General features: G+C 39.9%; 1 protein-coding gene across 2 annotated transcripts; it reads right to left on the bottom strand.

Moving 5' to 3' along the window:
• Window positions 1-5,842: 5,842 nt before the first annotated feature.
• On the bottom strand, window positions 5,843-21,935 carry EDN3 (endothelin 3). 2 transcript variants are annotated; one of them, XM_064167777.1, is made up of 5 exons: window positions 21,558-21,935; window positions 20,862-21,102; window positions 8,799-8,960; window positions 8,177-8,281; window positions 5,843-7,613 (listed from the first exon to the last, which is right to left on the bottom strand). In XM_064167777.1, the coding sequence occupies exons 1-4, from the start codon at window positions 21,607-21,609 to the stop codon at window positions 8,209-8,211; spliced, it is 528 nt and encodes a 175-aa protein (XP_064023847.1). In that variant the 5' UTR covers window positions 21,610-21,935; the 3' UTR covers window positions 5,843-7,613; window positions 8,177-8,208. The 2 variants fall into 2 exon arrangements, with proteins under 2 accessions (XP_064023847.1, XP_064023848.1); XM_064167778.1 differs by lacking the exons at window positions 5,843-7,613; window positions 8,177-8,281 and adding an exon at window positions 8,283-8,369.
• Window positions 21,936-22,718: the final 783 nt, after the last annotated feature.

The raw sequence follows: 22,718 nt of genomic DNA, 5'->3' as shown, positions 1-22,718 counted from the left end.
CAGTGGAATCTGCAGTAGGAGAAACAGATGAAGCACAAGGAGAGTGAGAACTATTTTGTATATAAGCAGAACACTTGAAAAATAAAAGTTGGGTAACTTAGGAACTTTCTGGATGACTGACATTCCAGCTCAAACTGTTATACAAACTCACTGTCAAAGTGCTATCAAAAAGACTGGTTGGTTTTGGGGGTGGTTGTTTTGGTTTTTTGGTGGTGTTTTTTGGGGCTTTGTTTTGTTTTAACTTAAACTGTCATACCTTACTCAGGCCAGACAAGAGAAAATGTACTTATCAAAAATGTTGGCAGTTGTGCAGAATAAAAAGTTGTTGAAAGATCAAACTGAAGTTGCTCTTGCTGCATCAGAGGCAACAGATGCTGGAGGCTTTTCTGTTCCAGGCACTGCAGCTGTGCCATGTTCTTTCTTTACCAGCATTTCTTGAAAATTAGGACAGGGGAGTTTGGAACTTGTGTTTCTTCCAACAGATAGTGTTCGTTTGGAAACTGATAGTTTTCACACAGTGAGGCAAGCATGGTATGAGCAGTTTGGAAACAGCCACTGCCTTCTGAAAACAAATTACTGAGAGTGCAAATATGTGGAAATAAAGGTTTTGAGAGCTACTTGTGAAGACAATGCATATGACTGGCAAAACATATTTACCCAGTTTGCCCTGTGATATTTGGGAGAACACATTTGCAATGTCAATTAAAGAAATAACCACTGCAGTTGAGTGCCCTCCTAGAATCCTTTGCTTGGGTGGCATAGTTCAGTATCTCAAGACTGATGACCCCATGTTCATAGTGTCTGGCAAACATATGGTGGACAGCTTGCCTGATGCTGCATTGCATGCTGCCCTCAAGAACATGTGCAGGGTCATACACAAAGTGGTACTCAGGGCCTGGATATGCATTTTAACGTTACTGATACTAGTAACACGTTTCAGTAGTGAAACATTTCTGAACATGTGGCATAGCAAATGCTATGTATGTTAGCTAGCTTTGTGTAACTGTGCCCTTTGCTTAGTGTTTTTTGGGGTTGTATTTAACACTACTTTCTTCAACATAGGTAATGGTCAGCTTTCCTTTAAAAATGTTTCTAACCCTTGTAGTTGGAAGCATGCAGGGGGACTGGAACCAACTACACAAAACAAGACTAACATGTACAGGCAGCAATAACCAAAGGAAAGGGTTGTTGAAACCTTCTGCATGCCTTAGTTCTGCTCTTGAATTTCATGTGGACACACTACATACAGTATGGTAATGTTCTGTACACTCTTTTCTTTTTTCAGGCAGGGAACAGGTGAATGATCCCTTGAAGATATTCAAAGAGGAATAGTGACAATTGCACCAAAAGACATTAATCCTTGTTATTTGGGGAGAAACATAGCTGAGGGCTTAACTCATAGGGAGCCCTTGTCTTAGTCTTGCTCTGTGTTGGTGTGTGCAATAAAAGCCTAAGTAATTTGTCCAAGATTTCAGAATGAGATAGTAGCAGAATCAGATGATTCAGAGGTTATTGAACTCTAATGCGGGATTTCCTCTACTTAAACTTTCTGTCATCTTCTATAATCCTCCTGGAGTGAAATTATACAATCTCATTAGAAAATTATTTCTTTAAGCAAACCCCAGGATCTGACACAGATGATCAAATGTTTTAATTCAGGTTTGTGTAAAGAAAGATTCTACATTTAAGAATTCAAATGCCTAGGTTCAATCTGGTTCTTAACTGTAGTGTCTTAAAAACACTACAGTTAATGACCCTTAGCTGACCCATGACTATCCAAGTTCATGCCAGAAGGAGCTGTAACTTGGCTTCATTGTGAAATTAATAGAATTATCTTTTGTGATGATATAGGGAAACAAAATACAGATCTTAAAATTATCTGTCTGGGTAACTGCATCTTATGGGTTATCTGATTTGCATAAACACATATGTAGTTCCAGGAATCTTCTAAAAGAGCCTCTGGGCTTTGGTTTTTACATTTGCTTTACTCAATAGTTATGTAATTCAGGTTATCCACCTGCTGTTCTATATGTATTTTATGTTGCTACAATAGTCTGCACTTTTTTTTTTTTTAGTGGTAAAAGGCTCCAACCAGCCTCACATCTGCATGTAAAGTATTTGCATAGCTAAGAGCCCACCATGGTCAGCAGAAGTAGCCCACCTCCTGAGCAGTATAGACTGCCAGGCCTGGAACTGGACTGATTCATACTCTGAGAAGCAGCTTTAATAGAAATGATTAGTTAATAAATGTGATTTGTTGTCCGATGGATATCCATTATAACCAGTAAAAAGGCAATTCCCATCTTGTCTGAGATTATTTCATTGTTTTACATATACTGGTCCTTTAGTGCCTAAGTGATCCTGTCCATATCAGATTTTAAGATATTCAAAGGAGAGATGGAGTTTGACTATGAAAGACTTCTAGTCAACTTACTGTCACAGGGCTAGAACCTCAGTGCTTGCAAGTCAATACAATTCCATTCCAATTATGTTGATAGATATCTGCAGCAAATTTGAGTCAAGGTGTCCTTTTACTGATGACTAAATGATAGCACATGTTAGAGATGTTTAGATGCCTAAAGAAACATACAGGGGCAGAAGGAGTTTTTTAGATGGGCTTACGTATCTTCTGAAGAGTGGCGAACATGGGAGAAATGACTATCAACTTGGTATAAGATGGATAAGGATCATACTGAGAAACAGTGAGAGAACTAAACTAGGTCTAGATAGGGGGATGGATGTTCAGTGTGGATACTGGTGTGACTCTAGGCTAAAACCCAGGAAGAGCCGAGGATTCAGTGAGGTGTTCCCCCAGCAGAGCTGACACTTGAGCCTTCATCACAGTCTCTGTTGAAGCTCAGCTCTGCTAGCTATCAGTGTGGGCCACTCTGCTACAGGGATGCTTTTGGAGCACAAATCAAGGCATGCCTGGCTTCTAAAGTACTCTGAAAACCTTGGAAGTCAGAATACTTTTTCAAATGTGCTTTTAAACAGTTTGGCAAGATACTATTGCAAGGAGAGCAAAGTTCAGTATGCTTGAACTTGCTTAATGTATTTAAGTCTCTCTATCCTGACCTTTCTTGTAGCATGAAGTTCTCCACGTTATAAGTGTATCTTTTTCATTGTAAAAGTCAGCAGTGAAAACAGACGTTATTTCCAATCTCATCTGTTTAGAATTTTGCTTAATTACTATTCCAATAGATTTCAAACTGGGGATTTAAAGATTTTGTGTTCATATGGCTATGATTACTCAGTCTTACGTTAGTCTGCAATTTACTTTTAATAGGACATACAATTTTGTCTTCTTAAATCATCTTGAACCAAACTGTCATGATTGTACTTAGCAGTCTTTCACATCAGTTATTTTTGCCTAGCTGTTCTGAATTCCAGCTCCTAAAAGCAACGTCTTGAGTATGTGTGAAAGATTCTAGATGCTGCCCATGGAAACATTTGAGTGCTAGGGAACCAAAAGTATTCTGATGGTACAAACACATCCCAGAACTGTGGCTTTTGGTCATGGTAAGAAGAGTGTTATACTGCATGAAATGTTCATATTCTTTTCCTGTAGCAAGAGAATTTTTTACAAGCTGTTTTTCGCTCAGCTGTGCTTTGTGAGAGAGGAAGGCTTAGATGTCAAACACGGGGATTTCAAAACTATCAAAAGCATTTCATTCAGTCTCCACTGGCACATCATGCCAGCAGTTTCATGTTTTATTATGTAGAAAAAACAATTCAGTTCTGCTTTTGGAAGACATTGAAAATACCATTTAGCACACTTTAAAAACAGACAACAAATTATTTAAGTCATTGCAGTTTAGCCAAGAAAAAAATACTTCTGCCTGTGTGACAACCTTAAAAATGTGTTGCTTTCTCCCACTCATGTATCTGGTAGATTTCAGTTTGTTACAAAATCCCTTGGTAAGGGTAAGAATAATTAAATGTGAATAAATCGATAAACTATTTTAATTTGTGTAGATTTCTTAAAAAAAAAAAAAAAAACTTTCCTGGTGAAGTCATCTTCTTTTCCTCCTATATGCCTTATTTCATCAGCCCTATAGTGACATAACATGAGCAGGTCTACAGAAGTACCACAGGGTCTACAAACATTGTATAAAATGAGGGAAGAATGAGAAGGGAAAGAATTGTATCCCTGAAAACAAGGAGCCATTTATTCTAATGCATAGGAAAGGAGACATGAACTCTGCTCAGGGAATAGTTGACTGACTCTGCAGGAAGGCATCACCCCTTTCACACTCACAGCCTTGACAGCCCTCCTGGACTCTGATATCGAAGCCTGTGCCTTTCTCAAGGCACAGCCAAGGAGTAAGAGTTGAAGGTGATGATAGACACCATTGTCTTCAAGGCACTAATCCACTCTTGCTGATCTGTTTACCTGAATGGCTTTGCTGTAACATAAGCTCTCCACTACTTCCTTCTGGGAACACAGGGAACAAAATACTGCTTTCATGTCACAGCCTTTTGCATTTGATAACTTCGTTCCCATCTCCTCTCTTCCTGCATCTTCGCAGGCTTTAAATCTGAAATTCCTCAAAATTTCTCTTCTATGCTGTTTTCTAGACTTTTGATTGTTTATTGTTCTTACTGCAATTAGCAAATGAAAACTGTACCTTTTTTTTTTTTTAATGGAATCTGGAATGAGAGCTATGCACCATGGACAAAATTAGGGCAGTGTTATATAAAACCAGTCTTAGAGAGAGTAAGAACTGGAACTGATTTGTTGTTATAAAAGTAAACACAAGTGTCCTGAAAATAACATCTCAGACCAAGAATAATTTTGCAGTGCACCTAACTATGCTAACTCTGCATTCTAAAAGAACAGTTATTTGTAACTTCCCTCAATATTCACATTTTAAGAGTTACTTCTTAATTAAAAACATCCATTAGTTGTATATGAAAATAGGTTTTTGGCTAATTTTTAAAGACTTAGTTTTCAAATTAGCTTAAGATCTTCTAATTACAAATTAAAAATAGGTCAAGTGAGTCCCTAAGAGTTGAGGAATATTAATGGTGGCATTTTCTAGAAACACATGAAATTAGGCAAAAACAGTGTCATGGCCATTAACTATCTCCAGACAGAATAATGGTAGTTGGACTCCAGAACCCAGCACATCTGGTTTTCAGGTATGTGCTGTGGTTTGTAGATTTATTTGGAGGTAACTACAATAAACTCTTCTGGGTCTGATATAAGAGTTGTTTCTCATTTTCTTTCTTTTGCTGTATTCATGATGGAGTGATGTGTACAGTAACTCCTAGTGGTACATCGGCACAATGTTTTCAGATGCTTTGCAGAGTCCCAAACCAAAACTACTTGAAAGTGGAAATCACATAGAAAAAAAAAGGTTCTTCTTTCTTGAGGAAAAAGCACAACAATAATACTTGCAGCCCACTACTTAAAGGCTAAATCTACCTGCATGACAAAGAAAGAACACAATTTGAGGGGGTTTTGTTTGTTTTCTGTGAACTTTAAAATAGAGTGAAAGCATGTGGGGCTGGGGAAGGTGTGAATCCATCTTCAAGTGCAACATTTAAATTGAATTCACATGGAGGAAGACAGTAGAAATCCAAACACAAACTGAGCGGTTCATCTAAAAGCTGAACTGTATCCGTTGAGGAGGCGCTGACAGCCCTGTTAGCACTGGGGATGTGTTTGCTATTCCAGTAAAGAAAAAACAAAACTCAAAAAATCCCACCCAACCGAAGCTGAAGTCAGTGAACATTGTTCACAAAAACAACTCGCGGTCCAAGTGACCGTTGCCGCCACCTTTGTTCCAAGATACAGCTTAGGCCAGATAAGGGTTCTATTTCTAACAAAGGGACATGATTATTATCAAAGAACTTTTTATTTTCATACTCAATCCTCAAACCATTCGAACTATCAGCCTCTTGAAGAAAGCAAGTTTTTGTATGGTCTGAGCCTATGCATTCAGTGGGGCAAAAATTCTGGGCAATGGTTATAAATGGGCATTAAACATTCTTTATAACAAAGCTTGATTATTTCTTGAAATAACCCAAAACTCTACAGCATCTTTTAAACGTTGTGGGAAGACAGTATGTGAAGTGGTTGTTACAATAAATAATGTATTTTCTAAAAACTTACAAAATCATTTGTACAGCAAGTAACAAACTGATACAAATGCAGTAACTGAAAGACATATTTACTTTTATAACTATAATAATTTATTTATGAAATATATCCACATATATATAAAATATATCATATATATTTTGGCAAAGACCTCCCTTTTTTGTTTCAAACAAAGTCTGTTACCACCCTTTTAAGCCTATATAGCCATTTTTACTGTTAATTTATTTTCAATTTATTTTCTTTTGGTCTCCATCTTTCTTCTGATATAATTTAATGTAACCAGGCTACAGTTTAACCTGTGTGCCCTGGGGAAAGTCTGTGTGCAGGTCAGTCAAACTAAGTATCTGTAATGTCACAACTGAGGGATTTCCTCTCTCTCTTTTTAAATAATATAGAACAGCATTTGCAGAAGTTGCTCTTTTTTTTCCTAGCTTACTCTTGCATCTTCTTATAAAAAAGCAATTTAAAAATCCATAATTTCAGAAGAAATCATTTACATTGAAAAATGTCCAGACTTGGACATAATCCTTATTGCCAAGTTTCCAAGTTATTCAGTGATGCTATTTCAATAAAGAGATAAAAATGTGATTTATGGAACTAGCAAAGACAAACATATGTACTGTGGATGAGAATGTATGTAGTGGCCTAGAAAGGCAAATGATCTCATACAGTAAGTTATGCTTATCATGTGGAGTTATCATATGGAGTTTCATTTGGAGTTCCACAGTCCTACACTTTCATCTTTAAGAAAGTTTTTAGGATTAATTAATTGGAGTTCTGTTCATCAATGACAGTGCACCTTTAAATCATCCTGCAAATGTTTTTGAATGGAACTTTGAAGTGTAGGAATAATTTGTGCCTTAATGAGGTAATCTACTGAATACTCACTGCATACTCTTAACTTGTTATAGCTTATAATAGTATTTATATTAGCCATTCATATTTATTCTGTATAGATACTGTCATTTAAACAACTGCCACAAAGTTACAATATGATGATTCAGGCTTGCATACATTAACAAGAGGAATACTTTGTATCTGTTTATTCTTAATGAGAACTCATGTATAGGCAAAATCTAACTCATCACATTCTCCAATTACAGTTGCCTGCATCAAGCTGCAGATGGATTCCTCAGATGCACAGCAAGCAGTAAGTGGAACAGCATGTTTCTACTGTACTTGTAAGAAATCTTAGAGAAAAATGTTTCCTGAAATGTTGTGTTGATGAAGTTTGGATCTGCCTTTGAAGTTTTCTTCAATAGCAATACATTCCCTGCCAGGTTACATGATAAAGATTATCCTTTACTGAGAGTCTCACAAAGGGAGCATGAGAGAAAGCTTCTTCATACAGGTTCACATGCCCTCAAAGTGGCATTGTTGAAATGGGAAGTGTTGGATAATGCTGAATTCTCCACTTGCATCAGACTAGAACATCAAGTTTGTCCACCTCAAGGGAGAGTTGTAGTTTCAGTTCTTTCTTCTGAGCTTCAGCAAATAAATGTTAGAGCTTTAAAAACAAAAACCAAATATACCAAACTGCTTAATTATTCAGAAGTAACTTCATATTACCTGAGAGAGCTACAGTTCATCTCCTTGATGATGTGTACAGACACTGAATGCCACCCAACTAGCTTTGATCCAACAATCATAGCAATAAATTGAGTTTGGGGACTGCTAATTCCAGGGTTTTCCTATTACATGCAGCTTAAGTTGTTGCAGTGTTAAATGAGCAAAATGATGATAGACAGGAACAGCCCTTGCCCTAAAAAAAGAAAAAAAAAAAACAACAGGGGGGGAGGAGGGCTGTTGGCAAAACATGTATTGGCTTATAGCCAAAGAATTCAGCTTTTGAAGGAGCTGCATCAGTATGAGGAAGGTTGAAGCAATTCTGTCTATAGCAGAAGTTATTTTTAAACTAACAAAAAAACCCCAACAAATCAGGGGCCAAATTCTGGCCAAATGTAGCAAGAAGTGATGATATTCTGTTGCAAAAAAAATAGAATTCCGCAAAAACAAAGAAGATTTATGAAAATTAATATTTGTTTTTAACATGAAACATCTGTCACTTACCTGACTGTTCAGAATCCTCCTCGCTCTCTGTGCTACTGAATGAAAGGGCGTTGTTCTTCCTTGCGTTGGTCTTTCTCCTCTGTCTTTTTCATTGATTCATGATTTCTGGGGAAGAGAGGTTGTTCTCAGTTTGCCACTGTGTTCTCAACAATTAACCTTATGCAGCCAGCCATGAAATGACAATGTCATCAGACTAGTTGAAATAGAAAACATTTGAAAATAATGCAATATTAATCATCCCCCTACCTGGATAGATCAATTGTTTTAAAAATAGCACAGCATGAAAAGAAACAAAAGAAAAGAAAAAGCAAATTCACAGTACTGTGATGGGTCTGGTTGGGTCTGGCCATTTTCTTCATTCACTAGACTCTTTTGATTGTGACCCAAGAGTTTTCGTGCTTCTGTTCTTCCTATTCACTTTGCAGTCCCACTTAGCAGGGGAGTGAACAAGCACCTGGCCAGGTGCTTAGTTACTGACTAATAACAACTGGAGATGTGAATTTTATTTACAGTCAATATATTTATTAATCAGTTTCACTTGGTATATGCAACTTGATTAATTTATCCCCATGAAATAATCAAATCATGTAGAGAGTTTGCAATATTGAGAAAAGATACTGACCTTCTTCTGTCTGGTGTTCTGCAAAACTGCATGCACTGTTTGTCATAAGCATCCAAACAAGAGCACCGAAGTGAAAACTGGAAAGTACTTTGAATCTGGCCTGTAGATCTTTTGCCTCTAAAGCTGCTTCTGAAGTTAGACAGTCCATATGGCACAGTCCTCCTGTTGTAAGAATCAAAGTATTCTATATTTTAGGAGCCAATGAAAATTATATTCCATAATCTTCCTGGTTTAGAAATTAGATCTATTGATGCAAACAATAAATAGTAGCACAAAAATCAAACCCTATGCTTGTGTAAGAAGTTCTTCCTATACCAGATCACAAATTCTGCTCAATCAATTCAAGATTTCACAGTTACAGAGTAGCAGACAATCAGCTTAGCTGGCAGAATTCATTGGCAACCACACAGGTTGTTTTTAAAAAATCTGGTTATCTAACAGCTGATACAAATACATCCCCAAGTTATTGCTTATTTTATTATTTATTCCTTTATTGTCTTGATTACCCCTCACCAATCCATGAAACTTACATTCAGTGCTGTAACTGGCATAAAGTGACAAAGGAGCAGTACTGACTTCCAGCAGATAAGTAACATCATGGCACTGTCATCATGATATAGAGCCTGATTTGCCATTAGTTTTATCATCGAGAAATGGAGAAAAATGTCACCATGACTGGTTTCCTGCATCATGTTTGGAACATAAGCCACAGAGTTATAAATGTGGGAAACAGCTAGATAATCCTCCTCACATATATCTGCTAGTACTTTGCTAAGAGATCATATATCTACTACAGCTTACTAGGAAATAGTAAGAGGTAGTTCTCGATTTCTCTGCAGCCTGGCATGCTTTGTTCTTTAATGGGTGGGTTATAGTCAATATTTTTATCAGTAAAGGACGTGTTTCATCACTTCCTGCTAACACCCTCAAATGCATACAATAGTTTAGAGTGATGTCATGAATTATTCTTCTACAAGTTGTTAAAAGATCTCAGTTGATAGCAGGTGTACACCATATGGAACTTCTGGAGACCCATAAAAGTTTCTGTGTATTTGAGGGATGGTCTAAGCAGCCCACAAATGCACAAACACTAAAAATCTTGAGAGAATCTCATGTTCAAAAGAAAGAAAGAGGTATGGAGGGGAAGAAAAAAGGCAGGGAAGAGGAAGTAAGAATAGACCTAGAAGGGTTACAGAAAGGTTACAGAACAAAGCCTGTATGAATAATCAGTCTGCAACCACTAACTTCACATAGTTTTAATTCTTTCATTTGCTTCCATAAAAACATCATTAGGCTATTAATTGGAAAGCTGCAAATTTTCCATTTTCCCACACTCATGGTGGGCTGAAAGATTCAGTAATGTTATTTCCCTAATCTCTGCACTAATTTTTGATGCAGCATCAATACAGCTGATGCAAATAATTCATCCAAACCTCTATATTTAAAGTACACATAAGCTTGTAACAGTGCATCTCATCTTCACAGCCTGAACCAGAGCACACCTCTCATACAGAGATTTAGCATAAAATCATATTGAAAGATACAAGATCACAAGCAGTATTTGTATCAGAGATTGTGAGATGTTCCTTCTTCAGCAGATGCCTATATGCAGAAATTGTTGCATGGTTTCACTACTTACTTTATTCTGTGTTGTGATGGTTTGGGAGTTACCTCCCCCCCTCCCCAATGAAACCACCCAGACTAGACTCAGCCAGCTGGAAGTTAAGGAATGAAGCTTTATATTTACAGCTAAGCACAATATACAAACAGATATTTACAATATATTGCAAATATTTACAACTATATACAGAAATATGCAAGTTAAAAGTAATACAGAAACACAATACCCCTCCCAGAAATCAGAATCCCCAGGAAGGGCTCCCAAGCACCCTTCCACCTTTTTTCCACCCCCCTCTCTTGTCCCAGAATCTGCCTGACATGCAAGGTGAGTTGGGAGAATGGGCAAGGGGGATTAGAAGCAGAATGATTAGTTGGGTTACAAAGATCCAAGCAGAAGAGAAACACAGGCTCCAACAGATACCAACAGACAGACTGTCTTATCTATGTTTGTGTCCTTGCTTTTATACATCTCAGCAAACCTATGAGTGAACTAGACATCAGCATTGCTTTCTTTTCACAGCCTATAATCTAATTTCTCTCATTAAAGTATTCCAGTTAGCTTCAAACCAGCACATGTGGATATGCCTTGACACTAGGAGAGATGAAAAATCTTAGGCTTAAAAGACGTCAGGACTTAATTTTGGACACCCTTCTCATTTAAAAGGCTTTTTTGTTGTCTTCAGGATAAGGGGCAAATACAATTTTATAACTGGAGTTTGTTAATAATTCTGTACTGCCATTCACTTTTGAACACTGAATATTAAGTGGCTCATATAGGTAGCTTCTGACACAGGTAGCTTTTTATACATTCATAGTGCTTTATGAAGTAATGGCTTGTATTTAGGGACAGAAGCAGGAGGAAGTTTCTGTATATTTAAGAGTGGTGCACCCTCTCTGAAAACTGTTTGGTAAAATTCTGTTATTTAACTTCCTGCTCAGATTTAGGCTAAAATGAAAAGCTGAGCTTTGCTTGATTTAGCCAAACACAAAACTCCTATTTCATGGCAGATAGCTTGCCAGAGGATAAAGAAACTTTTTATAGCTTTTGCAGCTGTTATCCCACATGTGATAACAAGACATAAAATGCTGTAGCATGTTAATCTCATTATTTAAAGTGGTTCCTTGTTAAAAAAGTACACTTTTCCAAAATACCATACTGTTTTTTTTTACTCTGACTCTAAATGAGAAAGTCTGCAGGACTGAGCCACAGTTTGCCCTGTTTCAGAGGCTCTGCCTGAATAGCCAGAGTAAGAAGAGCAAGTGTTTTATTCCTTAGTTGCTACAGTTTGCAAATTAATGGCCCAACTAGACCTGCCTTCAACTTCCATTTTATCTTAATACATCAATATGTGAACTACAATGATTGAGGAATGGGCCCATTTACCAGCCTGTTGTCTTTCCTAAGAGACAGTAAATTCCAGCAAACAGGCAGGGGTGGAGAGTACACTGTAATTGCAAGTGATAAGAACCATGAATCACAGCCCTGAGCAAAGGAGGAGACTGATATTTTAGATACTGCATCTGATCTTTCTAATGAAGTGTCTTATATTCTATGAAAAAAAAATGCTGTAAGAGTGTGCTTCACAGCTCGGAGAATATACTTCTGACCACTTCACTCTGAGTGGTCCAGGATTACATGCCAATCCAATGACATCTTCAAGTGTCAGAACTGTAACCAGAACACCCAAAGAACAATTTTTATGTAAGCTGATGTGCACATTTGCCAGTCAGAGATGGAAGTATAATCACTCTCCAGTATGCCTGGGTTTGATTTCTAATCCAGAAATTCAAACCAAAACCAGATAAACTTCAATAGCAACCCACAGTCTTTCCAACAGTAAGCAGAGAGAGCTAAAACAAAACAAAACAAAAAAAAAAGTAATGTTTTCTTGCCTGTCAGTTACTCTGATGCAACCTATAAATCACAACATTAAAGTTACTGTGTGCACAGTTATCATTCCAGCAGTGAATATGTTAGCATTTCAAGTTAGTTCATGCCTCTTTCTCAGCACTTCAGAATGAAAGAAGATGCTGAGAGATTCAGTTGAACGAGTATCAGAAGCATTTGCCTACCAGCATGCTTCATCTTAGATTGTTACATGTAATTAACAAATGCTGCTTTGGGGGGATGTGTGGTGTTAGAGGTTGTAAGCTGTTGCAATGCTCAGGTTCAAAATGAAGTAGAGTCACAATTTCTGCATGCTTGAATGGGATTTATTGTCATTGTGTAGTTGTCACCAAGCAGTTGCATTTCATTTCAGGTGAGGCATCTGTTTTCTTTAGTCAAAACTGACTGACTTTAGTATACGCAGGATAGTTTGTGTCTCCACAGTGCATATGAGGAACAGCTGAACTAGGCAGGCAGCAGAAGATCTGTTGGCTAGGCTTCTGGGGATTCTGAATGACCAATTCCTTGCACTGTGTTCCTTGAGGTTATGAGCAGGTCCCTGGCCAAAGTACTGGCTAAGTTACAAACTTTTTGGAAATTTCTGTGAAAAATCATTTTTTTTTTAGCATTTACATTTCAGAAATAGGCATTTGTTTGTTCAAAAAGACAAGAAGTCCTGAGTAGTAGTGAAACAGTCACTCTGAAGCAGTGCTGTCACTGAAAATATACCAGGGAAAAAACCTGCCCCTTAAATGACTGTTACCTTCAGATCTAGGTGTGAAGTATGATTTGCTGATGTCCTCTTGTCCCACATTTATACTCTGAATGTTCAGAATTCAGGCAGACAAACTCAATATGGTTATTTTAATTTTTACAACATGTGGCTTAGTTTCTCATGCTATGTTACAATTGACCTATGAGCTGCTATTATTTTCTACTTTCCCAGCCACTTAAATACAGTAGATACCTCCAGGGCACTTAAGAGTTTCAGCCAAGACACTGGGGCGAGGGGGTTGCAGCAATCATCTTAGATGCTGTGATTTCAGTATTCAGCAATATATTTCCTGGCATGCACCCAAACCAGCAAGTTTCCCAACAGTCTCCAGTGTGTTCAGACAAATCTGAGTGTATGAGATCCCTATGAGGACCACTGAGAACAAAGAACGTGGAAAGGAAGCAAAATTTAACATCCTCCGAGTGAAACAAACCATCTCCAGAATGAAAGATGCTTGGGGGAAATAACAGATACTCTTGTCTATACTTCTGTATAAGGCTACTGCAGTAATACTGTGTAGCTTTGTAGGTGAAAAGATCATTGGCTGCTCTGAAAGCTGGCTCCAACTATTTCAGTAACAGGCATGTTTAACTAAAGAGTAGTTCACAATAGGTGTACTACCTGCATTCTGTCTTACTTCCTTATCCTCACCTTCTTCAAACAAGTGCCTGATTTGGGCATCCTAACCACATACTCCATTCATAGAAACTGCAGCTTTTCTGAGTAGCTTTTTGTAGTTAAATTTATTTTCAGAGGAAACAAACTATTTTATCATTTATAGCCACACCTTTATTTTCAATATACTCAATTTAGTTGTAGCCAGCATTTCTAAATACCTAATAGTACCCAATGCTACCCAAATGATTGTTGCTATTACAAAATCACAGAATATTAGGAGTTGGAAGTAACCTCTAGAGATCATTGAATTCAACTCCCCTGGCAAAAACCTAGGGTAGTCTGCACAGGAATGCATCCAGGCAGGTTTTGGAAGTCTTCAGAGAAGACAACAGCCCCTCCCCCCCCCCCCCACCCCGCTCCTAGGCAGCCTGTTCCAGTGCTCCATCATTCTCACTGTAAACTTTCTCATGTCGAGGTGAAAACTTCTATGTTCAAGTTCACATCCATTGTTCCTTATCTTATTACTGAGCACCACCAAAAAAAGATTGGCCCAATCTGCTTGACACCCACCCCTCAGATATTTGTAGACATTGAACAGATCCCCCCTCAGTCTTCTTTTCTCAAGACTAAACAGCCCAGGTCTCTCAGTCTCTCTTTGTAGGGGGAGATGCTTGAGTCTCCTAATCATCCTTATGGCTCTCCACTGGGCTCTGTCCAGCAGGTCCCTGTTTCTCTTGAATTGCAGAGCCCAAAACTGGACACAGTATTCCAGGTGTAGTCTCACTAGGGCAGATTAGAAAGTGAGAAGAACCTCCTTAGACCTACTGGACACACTTTTATTGATGCACCCCAGGATACCACTGGCTCTCTCAGCCACAAGGGCACATTGCTGTCCCATGGAGAACTTGCTGTCCACCAGGACTCCAAGGTCTTTCTCTGTGGAGCTGCTCTCCAACAGGATAACCCCTAACCTGTACTGGTGCCCTCTGTTAGTTGTCCCTGGGTGAATGACTGTGCATTTATCCTTATTGAACTTCATTAGGCTTGCCTTGACAAAGCTCTCCAGTCTGTCCATATCTCATTGGATGGCAGCACAGCCTAAAGGGGTTTCAGCCTCCCCCCCCATTTTTTTTTCATCAGCAGTCTTGCTAGACTTGGTTTAACCTTCCCATTTTCAGTTTCTTTGGTTTTTGTTTTTTCCCAGTCTTATTTTTTAATTAATACTTGCTAATTTGTGAGGACCCAAATCAGATACAATTCATTAACTGTAGCTAACTTAGATAACAAGCCAAGGATTGCATGTCTGCTTTATCCTCTTTCTCTGGCCACGTGAGTTGATTTCCCTTCTACTAGTACTTCCTGGTGCCCAAATTAAGTACTGTAAGAGAATCTGAAAGCTTTTTATCACTAGTCATCCTCCCTGTAGCAGTCAAAATTATGTCACATGCTTTCTTTATCAAATATGATCAGGGAAATCTGTATAATCCATCTTGTTGAGTGAAAAGCTGGTATATTGAAGCAAGCAACATGAAGCAAGCATCGGGGGAGAGCTTGTATTCTTTCCAGCCAAAGATGCTGGGTAGAGCTCACCTCACCTAATAAACTGAGCCATGTTTTTTCACAGAAATACCTCTCCAAAACAACACTGCTGGTATCCTTCAGTAGTTCATACTTTTCCTGATCTGCTCCCAGTTCTGTGGCAAGATAAATGACTGTTAGTTTAAATAAATAAAACCCACTGCAACATTTTCTGTCTGTAAGCTCAAACTTCCATTATTCTTTTATCTTCCTCTGGCACAGAGTATTATTACTAAGTGGGATGGATCTAACTCTGCTGCGCTGAGGTAAATCCTGACGGGCAAAGCATCTGAAAAGTATAGACTAAAGGAATCAAACCCAGTGTCAAATTGTAGCTTTTTCAAACTAGAAGTCAGAGTACTTCCTGCTAGCTTCTGAAGCTACTGTTGGAGTGCACACAAAGAACACACTAATGCACATTTCTATCACTCTCCACAACGTGTATAGTTGAAAATCCACTGCTGGTTTAAAAATAAATAGAACAAAACCTGGGGGAAAATAAACGCATTGTGATAAAAATTAAGAATTATGAAAGTGACTGTGGTTTGATAGTCCTCAAGCTTGCTATTCTTAGAATTAGACCAACATGAGCAGCACTAGTGAAATTTCAAGGCATTAGCTACTAGTGTGTCTTAGCCCTGACCCCTTCTTCTACAGGGCCAGCTCCTGCAGTGATTTGAAACTGCACAGCCAACCATTTCAAGTCTTTCTGAGTATACTGCTGTTAAAACATCAATATTATGAGTACTGTAAATAAACTTTACAGGAAGACTAGGAGGATATATTCTACTTTTAAACTGTGGAGGGCATGCAAGCTGTGCAGATTTCAGACAGACACTGAAAATAGGAAGTCAGTAAATGATTTAAACATGCAAAGCCAACCATGTTTGAATAACAGGCCTAAGAGTCAACTCTGTTTATCTGTGATAAAACATAACAGTAACAGCAGAAGCTTGTTACTGTGCTCAGTAAATCCATTTGAAACACTCTCCATTTGATTTGAATATCTGTGCATCTTTTAAAGACCAGAGATCTATTTTTTTTAGGATTAGAGACAGGCTGTCATAGAAGTTTTTACAGAAAGTTAAAATTGGGGGGAAAAAAAGTTAATTTCCCTTATCTCCATCAATTCCTTTTATCTGCTTTATACTTGGCATTTTTTTCAGCCTGTGAATATGACCATAGATTCCATAACTTTAGTTATTTCCACTGGTACTAGCTTGTTAAGGGTCTTTGATTTGTCCTTCAACATTCAGGCTACATTAGGACACATAGTACATATATGTAGTTTTGGGGTGTATATAGAAAAAATATACATATTTTATATTGGTAGCATCCACACCTATAAGACAAATAGCGTTCAGTAAACACATGAATAGTAAAATCTGCAAACTGCAGGGCAAACTTCATTAAGAAAATTAAAATCAACTCAACAGAAGGTTCATCACTTCAGTTTTGGCACTTAGTGTGCATGGTTAACCATCAGAACTGTTTAACCGACAGATCTGCTTCCGTACTGGCCTGCAGCCAACTCAGTCATCATGCCTTTGGCTAGCAGGTATTTTCAGTCTGATCTATTAAGATTGTAAGCACACGCTTAATTGTTTTGCTTCACACACCAATGTTAATGACATTATTTGAACTGCATTTTGCTGTTGGATGCACAAGCTCAGTTCAAATTAAAATACAGGACTCTTTTGAAGAAGCATAGTTCTAGAAGAAATCTCCCCTTCATTTTCTTAACTTACAGAAAAACATCAAGTTGTGGGTACTGTTTAAAGGACATTTCGTTCTTTCTTCTTTAAAATGTGTCTGTAGCTTTAAATCAAGATAAGCAGAATTAACCACTTGACAAAAAAATACATTGCAAACTAATTCCTGAGTAATCAATCTTATCAGTGAGGACAATTTACCAGCTTTTAATGACTTCATTAGGCAACCTTCATCTACACCACATAATGGCATTACTCTGTTCCGATTTACCTGACTTTCTTTGGGTCTTTTTGACTTAAGGCTCCTACTGTCCTCAGCATAAAAGACTATGTCAAAATAACACTGGTGCACTTAGGGGTCTGGACTAACTCCAGTGGTTGGTGGACAACAATAAAGCAATACTTACATGTCTGCAGAGATAATTTCTCTGCAATAACAGCAGAGAGTCAGAGGCTGCATATTCTGCCATGTTGTGCTTTTCTGCAACCGTCATCCTGCTGATCTAAGTGGTTTCTCAGCAAGGACAGGAAAAGACCCTCTGTCATCGCTGCCTCTGACAATTTCAATAAGAACTTCAACCACTTCTCCAGAAAAGGAGGACAGGCTGTGACCAAGACTGATTTTAAATATATTATAACAGTGCTTAACAGTGTCTTCTGTTGGGAAAAGCAGGGGGGGAGAAAACTAGAGGAGAAAGCAAAGTTTGTCTTTCAAGTAAGAGGAGGAAATGGTAACCTTGTAATAAAAAATATTAAAGAATTTGTAACAGGAATGAGAAGTTTATAATGTGAAGGACATAAGTCAGAGGAAATAAGAATTTTTTTTAAATAATAGAAAGCAATTTTAGTGTTTGATAAATGAAATAACACCCAAAAAAACCTCATAAGTAAATAAGTAGGAAAAATAACAGAATCAAGAGATCAGGAAAACTTCTCCAATCTTAGCATCATCTATCTGGCTTTCCATTGTGTGCATGGCCCTCAAAGTTGCACGAGTCAAATTTTTACTAAACAAAAAAAAACTTTCAACAATATGCATATGAGAGCAACATAAAAGCCCCATTTACAAATGGCCAGTCTGTACAGATCCAGTGGTTAGTGCCATTTAAAGCAAGTAGCATAACCGGCTTGGGATATTATTTTGCACAAGCAGAACTGATTTCTGTCATTCATATCCAGAAGTACTTTTTTATTTACTGAGACATTACTCCAGGTTGGACTCCAAGCCAAAATTAGTGCCTGTTCATTTAGTTATGTGATATAAAATCTTAGTCTTGTTTCTGTTGCACTGAACATGGTCCAACACATCTCACATCTCCATATGTACTTACTTCAGTCACTACCTCTGCACTCATATGTAGAAGCAATCCTAGAATGAATTCTGGCATTTTTTAAAATGAAGACTCTGCTCTTTCAGCTTAGAGGGAGATCTGTACATCTGCCTCACCTGTAAACAGAGCTTTTCTTGTCACCATTCACCTTGCTAGCTCAGAACAGGCAAGTCTCAAGAAGCAGCTAGAGAAGCAGGAGAGCAAGGCAGCCTAGTTCAGACACTTGGCACTTCCAGCCACAGTGCACCACTCTAGACACTGTAGCCTGACAACTTTTAGACAATCCCTTTTTTCCAGTTCTCATGAGCACTTATAGACCCCAGAAAAATCAGTTTCTATGGGACTAATGCTCCTACTTTGCACTATTATCCACTCACTACTTATGGACTGCAGAGGCTGCAGCATCCTGATGAACCTAGTTCCAAGAGTGTTACTATGTTATACAGGTTCATGTTGTTGGGCACAGTAGCTAAAATGCATCATTCTATACAAATATCTAACATATTGATAATATTTATTGTATGGCCTGCACAGAAATGTCCAGTGTGTAATACAAATCAGAACAGCTGAATCTCCTCAGGCCAAGCTATACATTCAATGGTGGGGGCAAACTTTACATATCCAAGAGATTTACTGTAGTTTTATTATAACTGTCTTAAGAAAGCAGAGACTTACAGCTCCAAATGTTTAATGTTTGAATTATACTTCACTACTAATGCTACAGGTATCATCAAAATGTTATATATCTCTATCTCTGCTTTTTCTTCTTTCTTTGGTTGTTTGCACAGTTTCGAGTAGGAAAAAAAATTCTCCACATCCCCAAGTTAATGCAGACTATTCACGCACACTAAATACTTTTCCCACTGGAATGAAAATGATAATTCCAGTAGACTTAAAACAGGATATCCTTAAAAAAAAAAAAAAAAAAAAAAAAAGGCAGGGGGGGAATAAGCATTTAAAATTAGCAGAGTTCTATTTAGTGTGTAGGGGAAAAGGAATGTCATTCCCCGATTCTTACTGGTCAGCTCTTAATATACTGAGTCATAAATATTTGGCTAAAATAATTCTAAGTAATCCTGGGGTGGATTAGTGCAGGTATGGAACTCAAAGAATTTTCAATGACTTGTGTGAATACATGATACTCATGGGTTAGAAGTTCATAAGACTTGTCATCAGACATGGCCTCCAGCCAGGACACACACACGAATTTACAAACTAAGCACCCTAAGCCCCATTTGACTTAAATGATTTTACTGCTACCTTCTCTTTTTTTTTTTTAATTATTCCTTTTGTTGCTTAATTCTGATTCAAAGCTATGCAATTGATTCAAAGGCAGATCCAAGTTAGTACATTTCCAAGCTGTAGTCAATACAGTACTTGATGGCATGTGTAGAAGTTGTCATACAGTCTGAAGATCTTTAATTCTTGATGTTCATCAAAGGAAATCTCTTTACAGATTCATCTGATTTGATTATTTTGAATGCACTGATTGCTGTGGTGGTTATAGGATTGAAAGCTATTACTCTGAAAATCTTTACAAATCCTTTAGCTTGTTTTAGTTCCTCTGTGACAGGATATATACAGTGGTGTTAGGAAAAGGAGGCCCCTGGTGTTTAGGATGTAGGCAAAGTGTCACTCTTCCTGGATGATTTCTTGCCATTTAATACCAGACCATGATTTTCTGCATACATGCTTCATTCCCACTGACCTGGGTGAAACTCAGAAATTTCCAGTTCATGGGAGATGTTAGGCTTTCAAAAATTGCTTTAATTATGAGTTGAAACAAACAAACAAAAAAATTGCTATTCCCATAAAATGTAATTGTCGAAGACGTTCTTTTGTAACGTCCTAAATCCAGTGTACTGAGGTTTTAAAAAACTTACTATTTTCATCTCAAAAGTATGTTTCCACATGAAATTTTATCAATACCAGTACACGCTATTCTCCCATTCCAAGGAGCGGTTTATTGGAAACAGACTTCTCCAGCAGCACTGCTTTTTTCCTGTGACTAATGCCCCTGGGGCCACGCATAGCCAGGTACATGTGCGGCGTGGCCCTGTGGGTGTGTATGTGCCGGCACCGGGGATGTTACCGCGCCGAAGCGGCGGGGACCGCAACTGCCCGAGGCTCTTGTGCCGCAGCACCCCGCGTCCCTCGGGACTGGGCCACCCTGCAAGGCCCGGCAGGTGTCAAAGAGGCGAGGGAGAGGCACGTCTCGCCGTGCCGCAGCGGTCGTTCCGCTCCTGGGGGTTCGGGACGTGCCGCCTGCAGAACCGAGGCTATCCGGCGGGGTTGGGGAGGCACAGCGACCTCCCTGCGTCCCTCCGTGACCCCGGCGGGAGGCAGGCACGCCCGAGACGAGACCCGCGGTGCCCCCGCCTGCGCTCTCCCACTCTCCCAGGAGGGGTCCCCCGGGGGCGGGCAGGAAGCTCCTGCCCCTTGCGTCCCGCGGCAGAGGCCCTCGCCTGCCCTAGCCCGCGGGGATCGCACCCGTCGCAGTCCCGCCTGCCATTTCTCGTCGCGCCGCCCGCACTCACTCACTCGGGGGTGTTGATCCAGATGATGTCGAGGTGGCAGTAGTAGACACACTCCTTATCCTTATAGGTGTAGCAAGTGCAGCGCCGGGCCCGCCGCCGAAGCGCCCCGCCGTCCACCTTGGCCCTGCCGCCGGCCGGTAGCGCCGACGCTTCGCTCTCCTCCCGATCCTTCTGCCCCAGCGCCGCCGAGCGCGGCTCAGTGCCAGCGGGCAGAGGCAGGGATCGGGGCCGGGGCAGCGCGGACCCTACACCACGGGAAGGCAAAGAGCAGCGCTCAGCTTCCCCCGAGTCAGCCCAGAGCCGTTGCCCCCCCGCGGGAGCACCCCTTGCCCGTCCCGCACGGGAAACAGCCCCCTCCCCCTGAGCCTTGCAGCCCCTTTTGTAACAGGACCCGAAACAGCCCCAGCCCTTGCAAAGTTCCCGGGCTGCCAAAAGCACCGTTATGTTTGGGTTGACTACAGCTTAGTGGAGTGCACCCGCAGCCCCCGCACGCTTGGGGGACATTGCTAGTGAGTGGGTTTGGTTTAAACCTCCGTAGGGCCCAATGATGTATTTGGCGTCTGTTTTTTTACCACGCCGGGCTATTGTTTACAGCCTTCTGAAAGAAAACAAACAAACAAAACCCAACTACAGAAAAACAACTTAGCAGCCTTTCTTTGTGTGCTTGCGTGGAAATGGCAAAGAAAGAAATTCACGTTACCTGCAGTCGACGTAATTGTAAGTCCAAAGAGGAACAATAAACCCAGCTCCATTAAACCCAAATTGCACGCTTGTTAAGTGCAGGCAAAGGTGAACTGCAGGGGCGACTGAACCGTTCCAGGAGGAACCACTTCAGGTTGGAGGCAGGGAATATCCTGGGGCTGGCGGCACACGCTGCTCCCCGGAGTTAGTTCCCACACGGAGGTGTGATTAGTGGCTCTCCCTTGCAGTTATTTTCCTCCAGTGCAGCCTTAGTCCTGAAGGGGAGAGTGTTGTCAAAAGCAGGGAAGATCCATCTCTTGGCTTTTCCCACACACACCTCCCTCCCCACCCCCAAATCCGATCAGAAACCGGAGCTGCTGTTTTCCAGCTGCAGTCGCCTCCCACCGCGGGCAGCCGCCTGCCTCCCCCGGGCCGCGGGCCAGGGGCGGGCACGACCGCGCTCCCCGCCCCGGGCCGCCCCCTCAACCCCCCTCGCTTCCCACTCGGCAGGTAAAAGGCCGGGACAAAGCAGTGCATCCTCCCCGGGAGCAGGAGGCACAGCCCTGTTGTTACTGCCGATGATCTTTGTTCATCACTTTTAAGTGACCTAAGCCTGTCCCAGGAGTAATTCCGGGAGGACAGAGGATTGATTGTGTCATAAAGCCGCAAAGTTTTGACTCAGATTTATGCTACAGATTTGGGAATTGTTTGGGGCTTTTTTCCCCCAGGACTCTGACAGAGTCACCAATTTATTAATTATTTGTTTTTCCTCAGTTATGAACACTTCTTTGGAGATACATCTTTGCAGATACCTAGAGTGCAACATTTAAGATAAACGGGCTTTTCATATTGTGTGACATTCCTGGCACTTGTGCCTAGAGAAACACTCCTGAATCTGACCCTATTTGCTGTCATGATATTAGCTATTGAGTTATAACAAGAAAGAGAGGACGGGTTAAGGGAGTTGGCTATCTATTCTTACAGTAGTACGCATTATCCTGTTATAGGAAACATATGTTGTAGGTAGCACATGGAGAGTAGCAAATTTAATTGTGGCTCTTTTAAATCAAAACATGATGTTTTATTTAAGCAGTACTAACAGAAATTAACTGAAACTAATGTTTCAGTACTAACTGCAGCCAAAATGGTTGCTATGTGTCATTCCAGTTTAACATAGTCA

This window comes from Pogoniulus pusillus, chromosome 29 (assembly GCF_015220805.1).
Source record: "Pogoniulus pusillus isolate bPogPus1 chromosome 29, bPogPus1.pri, whole genome shotgun sequence".
In the NCBI taxonomy this organism is placed as follows: Eukaryota; Metazoa; Chordata; class Aves; order Piciformes; family Lybiidae; genus Pogoniulus; species Pogoniulus pusillus.
This window is presented reverse-complemented; position numbering and strand designations above follow the sequence as displayed.

What these genes read in the sequence shown, in the direction of transcription:
- EDN3 (XM_064167777.1), bottom strand. Translation starts at nt 21,609, where the DNA reads ATGGAGCTGGGTTTATTGTTCCTCTTTGGACTTACAATTACGTCGACT. An exon ending in ATCTGGATCAACACCCCCGA is followed by an intron (nt 8,961 to 20,861) that starts GTGAGTGAGTGC and finishes TTCTTACAACAG; the next exon opens with GAGGACTGTGCCATATGGAC. An exon ending in AGAACACCAGACAGAAGAAG is followed by an intron (nt 8,282 to 8,798) that starts GTCAGTATCTTT and finishes TCTCTTCCCCAG; the next exon opens with AAATCATGAATCAATGAAAA.